Here is a 10,838-nt window from a genome sequence, read left to right as displayed (position 1 = left end):
TGGGTGGGACGCTTCCAAAGGCAGAAGGGAATTGGAGGAGGGAGATAAGGGGCGGGAGAGCTCAGGGAGTGGGCGGGAGAGCTGGAGGGGCGGCCGACAAGTGAGCATGCTGATTGGGTGACGCGGAAGGCGAAGGACAGAAGCTGACCAAGAATTGGCCGTGGCGGGCCAGGGGGCGTGGCCAGAACGCGCGAGAGGGAGAAGGAGGGAGCGGGCGGTGAGCTCCCTTGCCAGCTAGCCAGAGCCGCGGGCGAGCGCGGCTAGCGGGGCTCCGGGTGAGGAGCGCGGCTCAGGAGGCGGGTCTCCCAGCTCTGCTGTGGACGCTCTTTGCGCTAGAGCACCCCGATTCCTTCCCTCCCCTCCCCTGCTCTCTGGCCTGGGGTCTCGGGGCGGGGAGCGGAGGGAAGGGACGAAAGAGGAGGAGGCAAAAGCGGGGTGAGGGGCGGAGGGGTCCCGGCGCGGGGCTAGGCGCGCGCTGCCTCTCCCTCTCCCGTCGCAGCCGCCGCCGCCGCTTCGCGGGCTCCCGCGGCCCCGGGGCGCCCGCACTATGCAGGCGGACTGCCGGCCGCCGCGATGGCGAGCGGGGCGGTGGTGAGAGACAGGCGCAGCCCGCAGTGTCCACAAGTCCGGGCCGCGGCTGCCGCCCCCGCCCGGGCTGCGCTCCCCCTCTCCCGCTCCTGCTCCCCGCCTCCCTGCTCCAACTCCTCCTCCATGCCTCTGTTCCTCCTGCTCTTACTTGTCCTGCTGCTGCTGCTCGAGAACGCGGGAGCCCAGCAAGGTGAGTGGTCTGCTACAGGGAGTGAGCGGCTAGGGGAGCTTCCCACGGGGCGTTGGGTCTCGGCGGTGGACCGAATCTGTAGACCCGCAGGGGCAGTGCGGTGCGCTTTCGTGCACTGCCGGACCTGGGTGGGCGCTCGCAGGATTGAGTGGCAGAGATGGGCTGTGCTTGTCTGTCCCCCGAGTTGGCGCGGCTTTACTTTTTGGCAAGAACATCCATTTCTCTGAAAAGAGGAACATCGGTCCCTGGTATGAGAGAGCCTCATTGCTGTTAGATCCTTCTGGGGAAAATTTTTGGAAGGAAAAAAGAGAACCTTTGGAGATGTGACCCCTAAAGTTAAGCTACATGGGTGGATGGACGCTATAGGAATAGAAAGACATTTGATAACATCTTAAACCTGTTAAAGGCAAGAAAATTATCATCCTTTGTGAAAGCGAATGGAATAGATTCTGGTTGTCTGCTGAGTCTTGGGTTCAGAATGTGTTATTCATATGAGGATAGTGGCAATATGCTATGTTGCCCAGAAGAACAGTTCTGCTTTAAAAGGGTAAACCTTTCCAGAAAGTGACAAAACTTTTTTCCGTGTAAAATCCTTGAGAAACCTATCCCAGAAGCCAGCAAAACTGTTTATTGAATAATCATCATAATGGAAAGAGAATACAGAGCTGATTTTTCCCCCTTTCAGCATTATTTTCCGGCAATGTGTCACAATTTTTGAATAAGTTTGGCATCAGTTATTGAACACATTTTCCATTGCATTTCCCATTTGATTGCAGCGAGAAGGATAAGAATTGGATTGTTACTTATTGCTGGAAAGAGTTTTTTCCCTTAATTGATCTCTCCCTTTAAGTCCAATTTACTGTTGCTGTCATACGATTTTCAGTCAAGTATGCAGTTATGGTCATAAGCCTGTCATTAAGATTCTCAAACTTTGACAGGCATGTGGAAATGTAATCTAAGGAAAAAATGCGTTTGGTAAACTGACCTCTTTAAATCGAGGCACATCTCAATACAGAGTAACTCAGAATTTAGATGATTAGCCCTTAGATTTTAGTTAGATCATTTTCTTAAATGAATTATTGAATATCACACTTAATAGGGTATGAAGTCCTTCCATTGAAGTTTCAGAGCCAATGATGTATTTCCCTCTTGGTAGATACTAGCCTTACTTTGTGGCAGACACAAAACTTAAGTATATTCATGTATATTAATTCATTTAATCCCCACCACAACCAGCTGAGTTAAGTATTATTATCCTATTCCAAACATTAGGAAACCGAGACACAAATAATATAAAGTACCTTGCTTGGAAAGGAATATGACTAAATGAATATTCTGTTTTTACTTATTTCTAGACCTAAAAGTGCTTATCTCATGTTTTAAAAAAATCTTGTAACTCTGTAGAAATCAGTTACATCTCCCAAAGGAGATGATTGCCTTGTTTTTAGAATTTCTCAAAGCTAGTCTAATCAGACAGGCAACATTACTTAATTTTTTAAGGTTTAATATCCTTTATTATCAAAGTATGTGTGTATATATATGTTTTTCACAGTGGTGTCATAAACATCAATGTAGAGTGACACAAATACAAATGATGCTGGTAATTAAAAAACTTGCTTTCTAGTTGTCTTCTAAATTGGGTAATTTTTGTTAAATTGTTTAATATTTAATCTGTGTACCTCAGTTTCCTACATTGCTTATAGGAGAATGCATACCTATCTTATACTTTAATGTAAACAAAATGATAGTATGCAAAGGAAAAGCATAATATAGCATACAAGGTAACTAATAGCTTATTAAGGTCGGTTAAGAGCTAATTTGGAATATATCATCCAAAAACTCAAAAATTATGTGAGATTTGAATTCCCTGAGTTTTTAAAAATTGTATGTTTTACCCAAAGGACCCTAATGAAGCTTATGGTAGAATTCCTTTTAAATTATTTTTACCTGCCTAACAGATGTGTTTCAGGGTTTCCAGGTAATTCTCTCATATAACCTGAAAAGAAGTAGAATTTCAAAATGAGAAGTGGTGCTTTAAAACACCTTTAGAATTTTTAATAATGGTGATGACCACATGTTGTAATATTAAGGTACAAGGCAGAGTTTTTACAACATAAGGAGTCTTAGGAAAAAGACTGAAAAGAAATAATAAAATGTTGACAATTATTGTCTTTTGGCGATAGAATTGTGGGTAATTTCTTCTTTACACTTTTTCAAATCTTTTGCAATTTTCTTATAATCAGAATAAAAATAAACTGAAAATATGTTTTGATAGATAGTTTTTTTTCCTCTCAGCTGGCATAGGTAGAAATGCATTTAATATGTGTCTTGAGGTAGAACTGTGCGTTAGTGGTTTTTTTTTTTTAAATCTTTCTGACATCTGTTTGAAATAACAGAATATGTTATCTTCATTCCAATTAATGCCATACTTAGCTATTCCTCAGCAGATTTTCTGCTGACGGTGACTTTTTTAATTTGGCTCAGAATAAAATTTATCATTGGTTTGAAAATTTGTCATCTGTTCACAGAAGAGATGTATTTTAACCAGTCTTATTTCACTAACAAATTTATAAATACATTCTGTTTATTTATATCTATTTCTTATGTTGATTTTTTAGATATGGCTTTTGAATACATAGTTTTAAGTTTGATGTTCTGTTCATTTTCAAAATGTTTCTTTTTTCATTGGAAAAAATTGTTTTGCTGTAAAATGTGTATCTCTCTAAAAACCTTAAAATGGTAAAACACACTGATAGCGTATTTGCTGCTGTAATAAATTTACTTAATAGGAAATTGATAGTCCGCATACTGTGATTGAATTTACATTAGGACTGTAGAAATTTGAGTTACCCCATCTCAGGAGCTCAGCTTCATCATTTATGTCATGGAAGGCTTACCTACATTCTGCGTTAGAATGTAATTTGAATTTGGTAAAATATCGGAATTAATTTTAAACCTGATTTGTTTAGTCCTATTAATACGATGCATTTGTGAAGGTATTGATTTTTGCTTGCTAATTTAATCTATGAAAAAAATCAGACTGAGGGCGGCACCTGTGGCTCAAAGGAGTAGGGCACCGGCCCCATATGCTGGACGTGGCAGGTTCAAACCCAGCCCCAGCCAAAAACTGCAAAAAGAAAAAATCAGATCAGTTCTTTAAAATGATGATTCAGTTCCACAGTGCTTTTTGGAATTAATATGCAAAAAAAGTTTATTTGCTGTCAAGTAATACATTTAATTGCTTTTGATGAAGGGAAATATTTTTAAACAGTATCTGTGAATTTTTAGAAATGAAGAATTTACTTCCTTTTGCAAAGAAACACTTGTAATTATTTCTATGTCAACATTAAGTTTATTTAGAATTTTCCATTGTCTTTTCTTGGTCTGATAAAACATTATAAGGCCGGGTGGCACCTGTGGCTCAAAAGGGTAGGGTGCTGGCTCCATATGCCAAAGGTGGTGGGTTCAAGCCCAGCTCCGGCCCTCCCCCCACCAAAAAAAATTATGGCTATTTTTTGTAGTTTTTTTCAGAGGCAAAAATCAAAGCATCCTTTTCTACTATATTTCTGATTAATTTTACACTTTGAAACTTAGAGACATAGCACATATTCCACATGTGAATGGTCAGATTTAAAATCTACATTTTGAAACTGGTAGATGAAAAATTGATTGTAAAGTTGTAGGTTAATGATATTCAGGTAGATTTCCTAATGTTACAAGCAAACAGAAAACATTATTTCCTTCTGGAGGTGTTGAATAAATTCTATTTGAACATCTGAGTTTCATTCTAAAAGACAAAAAGCATCTTAAAAGGATGACTTTGGTATAAGTAAAAATACCCGTACTGGAATAAAATGATGAATGAATTGGCAAAAGTAAATAATCAGATCATGTATGATAAGAAAAGTCTAGGTTTCCATAGGGTAAATGTTATGAATTCACTTTTTATCTTTTTGTTTGTTTGGTTGGTTTTTTTGCAGTTTTTGCCACCTCTGGTATATGGAGCCACAGGCTCTGCCCTTTTATTTTTTTTTTTAAGGGTAGATTTTAAATTTGTGACTACACTTAGCAAAATGCCCCTGGATGACAGCTCAGTTGAATGCTTGCAGATGGACAGTTTCTGCTTCCACTCTTGATGAGTAGAAAGGTTAATGTAATGATGACATAAGATTAGAAGAATTAGGAAATTTCATAAAAATAATATTTGCTAAACGTGATTGTTAAAATATAAAGTGAGACAAGTTGCCAATTTTTCTTGTATGGCTCCTGGATTTGGTTACTTTATACCAACCTTATGGCCATAGCACTTTGTATTTTTAAAATATTTTACAGATAGACGTGATAATTATTCAAAACTAAAGACTTGGATGATAATTACCTACAGTTCTACTTCCTAATCCACCAACTTATTTTTTTTGTTTCTTTTTATTTCATATTCAGATACCTACATAATCTTACATAGTTGTAATTTTAATAGTGTTGTATTCTGTAGACAGTATGGTAAAATTGATTCATGGGTAAAGTTAGTATACATAAACATACTTACAAAATATAGCAAGATGAACATTTTAAAAAATGTAAAATTTTGTCACCTATGTGATTACAGCCTAAACATTTAGCATGTTATTTCTGTAATTTTTTTTCACAGTCTGGTCTCTCCCACTCTGACTTAATCCATGCATCACCCCTCACAATTTGTGGTTCAGGTATAAGACTGAGTTACCTTTTATTTCTCCAGTATGTATGTTCATGCCATTTTGCCTTCTTTCCTGTACTGACTGATCTCTTTACTTATGCTTTTCTTCTGCTTATAATGCCTTTACCTACTTTCTTTGTCTTGGGAAACCTTTTTTTTTTTTTTTTTTGCAGTTTTTGGCCGGGGCTGGGCTGGCTCCCTACCTCCTTTGAGCCACAGGCACCGCCCTGTCTTGGTAAACTTTTAATCATTCTTCAGAATCCTTCTTGGATATCATTCCTTTATGAAGCGTTTTCTGACTATCCATCCACACTCATCTCCAGATGGTACATTCCACACTGTATTTTAAGTATTTGTTCCTGTCAGTGGAGAGAGTTTTATTCATTTTCATATTTCTAATGCCATGGTGTCTGTTCAAATAATTGAACTAAGAACCTCATTTCTGGAGTGAATTTTCTACCCCATGCACATTATTTGATGTCAGTCCCCTGGCACCTGCTTGGACTTCACACTTTTGTCCTTTGCCTAATCTCTACTGTTACTGGTCAGTTCAAGAACCTGGACTTGAACTGGACTTGAACCTTACTGCCGTCTTGCTCAGGGCCTGACAGTCTCCCCAGCCCTGCTCTTTCCAGGTGGAAGACCCCTTTGCTGCACTTCCTTTACTGTGAGGGGAATCAAGCTGGAGCTATGAGTATGGACGTTACTATTTCTTAGAAAATTCCACTCCCCTCAGATAGGTGTCTTTTAATAACAGATGACAATCAAGTTGGGGGAACCCCTTTGTGCCTTCTCTTTCAAATTCTGACTTAAGTAGCTTCCTCTAGCATTATAAAAGCTCCCCACTCCTGCCCCCCAGTTTTACTTCTAGTAGCTGCCTGTCTCCTTTCTCCTTGCCAGTTCCTGTTCCTGGGGATGATTCAAGTAGCTTCACTTATCTGGTATCGTAGGAAAGAGGAAAGGAATAAGAAATGAAGGCTGGAAGGTGGTGGAGACCATATAGTGGAAGACATCCCATTGAAGGGCAGACTGAGGATTTGCAGCTGTGATATCAGGCATAACAGCAGCTGCAGGTGCCTCCTCGTTCACCCAGTCCATTTGTACGTACACCTACGGTGTACTTGTCTCTTCCCAGCCAGGCACCCATGTCCATCATTTCAACAATCTTCTTGCCCTGATCCTTGACAATTTCCAAATTTGGGGTTGTGATGGTACCCACTGTCTGCTTTCTCTGGTTCTGGAGAGTTAGTGGTGAAAGTCATGTGGCCATTGTTATTAAATCTGCCGCATATGGAGACTAGCTAATCAAATCTCAAAGGCTGATTACTGCTTAGCAGCAGCATTTTGGCCAACTCACTTGGTAGAGCTGAACTCCTGCCCTGTTCCTTCCTCATCCCTGTACATTGTGATTTTGTCTCCTGCCTCACCTTTCCTGCTTCCTGAAACCTTGTCCTCTTATACTTTGTCCAGAACAGACTTCAGCAGGGAATATGAGTTTTGTTTTATTATACTTTTCACTTCTGTGGTGCTTTTACTCTATCTAGAAAGCCACTGTTTTTTAGACATCTCTTTTTTCAATTATTTGCTTTTCAAGTCCGTTTTATCTCTGCTTTTTTAAGTGACAAACTTTTAAAAAGTAGACATATGTGTTGTACATTTTCTTAGTGTCTGCACACAATAGGTATTTGTTAAATGACACTCCTGACCTCAAGTGCTCCTCTTGCGTCAGCCTCTTGAGGCGTTAGGATTGTAGGTGCCCATAACACCTGGCTAGTTTTTCTAATTTTCAGAGAGATGAGAGACAGCTCTCGCTCTTGTTCAGGCTGGTCTCCACTCCTGACTCAAGCGGGCCTCCCAGAGTGCTAGCATTACAGATGTGAGCCACTGCACTGGCCTAAATGATGAGTTTCTTTTTTTAACCCTTGCAATCTTGCCTCTGCTCTGCAGAAACTGTCATTTAAACTGTCAGATTTTTGTTTGTTTTGGTTTTTGTTTAGTCTGAAAAATTTGGTAGCTTTGTCTTTGGGCTTTGTTTCTTTGTTTTACCTTGGTGGTCTTTGAAAGTCTAAGCTTTGGAGTCAGATATATTTGAATTTAAATACTAGCTGTCATGAATTTTGAGATCCACCTACCACTCTAAATGTTTTAAAATATATAACTTATCTCTCTTTTTAGAATGCATTGAAGACTGGGATCAAATTTGTTTGGGTAGCCAATGCATTTTTGTTCAATGAATCAATATGTGAGTGAAAATTTTGTTTTACTTTTCTCCACGGTGTAGTTAAAATCTCTGTTTTCCAATGTTTGCTTTCTAATGAGACTCACTTTTCCATCCTTCTGCCTTTTATCCCCACCCTAATTGTTGTTCAGGGAAGTTCCTGCCCTGGCTTAGTGAGAGGAGTCTGGCCATGCAGTGGAGGAGCGTGACAGCCAGGCATGGTTGTTCACACAGCTTGTCCTTAGCTGTCCTCTAACCACCCAAGCCTTGATAACTGGTTTTGCCTCTTACCTTTTAACCTTTGCTCTATGTCTTCAGCTTTCTACCTATTGATAACTTTCTAGTTTCTCTGATCTCCAGACCCTGTAATATCATTTTCAGGTTCTTGGTTTATCTTTCCCCTCCTGACATGCCCTTGTTCCCAGTTACTTTTTGCATACAAAAAGCTAACTTTATTGGTCTGGACACCAGGCTGACATTCTTCTGCAAGGGTGGAGGAGAGTATTTTAGTTAGAACTCTTGAGATTATAGGGAAGAGAAAGCCACATCTGCTTAAGGTAGAAGAGGAAAGTATTCAGAGGCTTCTGAAGTAACTTACGGAGTCTTTGTTAGAGCTGGACTAACCTAAACCAAGGGGGAAAGCAGGAATGAGGCTGGGCTTGAGGACCAAGGACTCAACTTCATTCTCTTTTGCTGCAGTCTCGATTTTCTTACATGGAGGAATCATGCTGCTGGCAGTCCCCAAGCCTGGCAGCTTTAATACTGGAGAGATTCTGGGATTTTCCCTATTGTCAGAAATTAGAGGAAAGGATGAGTTGGCCTCACATTGGCGCACTGCAAGTCAGTACCCACCCTTGGGCCAGTCAACTAACCAAGGGGCATGAAGTCATATCAAGACTGTTGGGAAATTGCAGAGCACTTCCCAGAAAAAGGATAAGGCAGGTACTAGATAGAGGCATCCTCTTCAAGAAAAAGGTGTGTTATATTTATAAAGAGTACACTAGATTTTAAATAAGTTGTTACTGAACCCTTATAATTACCTTAGGAGATAGGTAGTATCCATCCTCACCCCTGTACAGGTGAGGATGCATAGGCCTGTAGAGATGGAGTACCCAGGAGCTTTAAAGTTGGCATGTCAAGAACTAACTGACTCCAGAGCTATGTACTTTTTACTGTATCACTTGCCTGCCATTCTATATGGCTCGTTTGGGTTTATTTCTAAACTGAACAGCATGTAAGAGCCTCGTCACATGTTTTATTTCTGATCAGATGTGCCTATAAAGGTAAATATAATACATTGTCTAACAGAAGTTTATAGCTTGGTCTGATAAACTGGCATAAATATGTGTAACTAAATATATCAAGTATAATAAAGAGATTATGATAATAGAAGTAGGGAGGAAGAGCAGGGTGTCAGAAGCTTTCACAAAGGAGATAACATTGAGTAGGTATTTGCCGGGTGGGTGGGAGAAGGACGGTGTTCCTGGCAGAGTGAAGCATCATGTGCAGTAGCACAGAGATAAGTGTGTGGAGAGGAGTCAGACCGTAGGTCACCTCTGTAGCAAAGAGGTTGTGGGAGAAGTCAGGAGATGAGATTGAAAGGGAATCAGAGGTCAGATTATAATGACTACATCCTTGCTGTCAAGTTGGAGCTTTATTGCATCATTAGTGGCAAACAGTTGAAGACTTAAATAGGGGACCCACATGGTCCAGTTAGTATTTAAGAAACATTGGCAGAAGGAAAGCAAATACCACATGTTCTCATTTATAAGTGGCAGCTAAACAAGGGGTATCCCAGTGTGTGGTCATAAAGTGGTATGAAGGACATTGAAAACTAAGAAGGGGGCAGTGGAGGGTAAGGAATAAAAAAATCTACCAAGTGCATACAACATACACTTTTTTGGTGGTGGTTACACACAAAAACCCTGACTTCAGCATGATACAATTTGTTCATGTAACAAAAAACACTAGTACTCCCTAATGTATTGGGTGGGGCGGGGGAGAAACACTGGTCGGAAGGTGGACAGTGAATTGGAGGAAAGGTATGAAGTTGGGAAGCCTATTAGAGAATTTTGCAAGGCTTGCCCTTGTTCACAGGGACTAAATTTAGACGTATTAAGGAGGTTCAGAGTATAAAAGTTAATGAATGACCTGTTACATTTGAGAGAGTAAGGAATCAGTTAAATGCCTTTTTTTTTTTCCTTTCTGGAATCCTTTTCCCCTCTTCACTTCTCTCATCCACCTGGATTTCTGCCTAGCTAACTGCTGTTTATCCTACACACACTGTAAAGCACCCGTTACTTCCCAGCCGTCCTCATCCTGCCTGGAATTCCTTCTGTATCTATCTTCCTGTAAGATAGGGGCCATGCCTGTCATTTTCACTGTTGTCCCTAACATCTAGTACAATGCCTGTCATGTGGAAGCTGTTCATTGAATGCCTTGAACTTGGGGAGTTTGAAATGCCATGGAACTTCTGAGCAGAAGTGCTTAGTAACAGTTTGAGCTGGGGTCCTTAAACTTTTTAAACAGTGGGCCAGTTCACTGACCCTCAGACCGTTGGAGGGCTGGACTGTGGGCCCCGGGACAAGTCAAGTCGGCTGCTAAGCAGGACAGGCAGGGGCGGCAAAATCACCCGGCGGGCCGGATAAATGTCCTAGGTGGGCCACATGTGGCCCGTGGGCTGGAGTTTGAGGACGCCTGGGTTTGAGGATTAGAGGAGATATTGGAGACTTTGGAACTTTCTCCTTTTAGTATTTAGTGCAGTCAAGAAGTAGGGGAGATTGTCCTGGAAGAATACAAAGAGTGAGGAGAAAAAAGCAGCAGCAACAGTCAGTAGTAAGAAGGTTACAGTTAAGTCTGGTAGGTTGTAGTTAGAGAGTTAAAAGAAGTAAGAAGTGGAAAGAGTTTTGAGAAGGAGGGAGGGAAGGAAGTGCTAGCTGCGCCAGATGATATGTAGATGGGTCACAGGAGATAAGGATGGAAAAGTATCCACTGGCTTTGGCAGCTCAGAAACTGACTACTTTAGTGAATGGTTTCATTGGATAGGTAGGTCTGTGCATTAATATCCTAGGGCTGTTGTAACAAATTGCTACGAAATTTTCCTGCAGAAATTCATTGCCTGGCAGTTATGGAGGCCAGAATTCTGA

General features: G+C 40.9%; 1 protein-coding gene across 1 annotated transcript in view; it reads left to right on the top strand.

Moving 5' to 3' along the window:
* Positions 1-267: 267 nt before the first annotated feature.
* DCBLD2 (discoidin, CUB and LCCL domain containing 2) overlaps positions 268-10,838 on the top strand; it is a 79,545-nt gene continuing 68,974 nt past the window's right edge. The window contains exon 1 of the mRNA XM_023509771.1: positions 268-906. Coding sequence (XP_023365539.1) covers positions 574-906 — 333 coding nt within the window. The 5' untranslated portion in view covers positions 268-573. The remainder of the gene's footprint in view (positions 907-10,838) is intronic.

Source organism: Otolemur garnettii, unplaced genomic scaffold (genome assembly GCF_000181295.1).
Source record: "Otolemur garnettii isolate 467f Iridium unplaced genomic scaffold, OtoGar3 scaffold00009, whole genome shotgun sequence".
Lineage (NCBI taxonomy): Eukaryota > Metazoa > Chordata > Mammalia > Primates > Galagidae > Otolemur > Otolemur garnettii.
The sequence above is the reverse complement of the archived record's forward strand: the minus strand, read 5'-3'. Positions and strand labels throughout refer to the sequence as shown.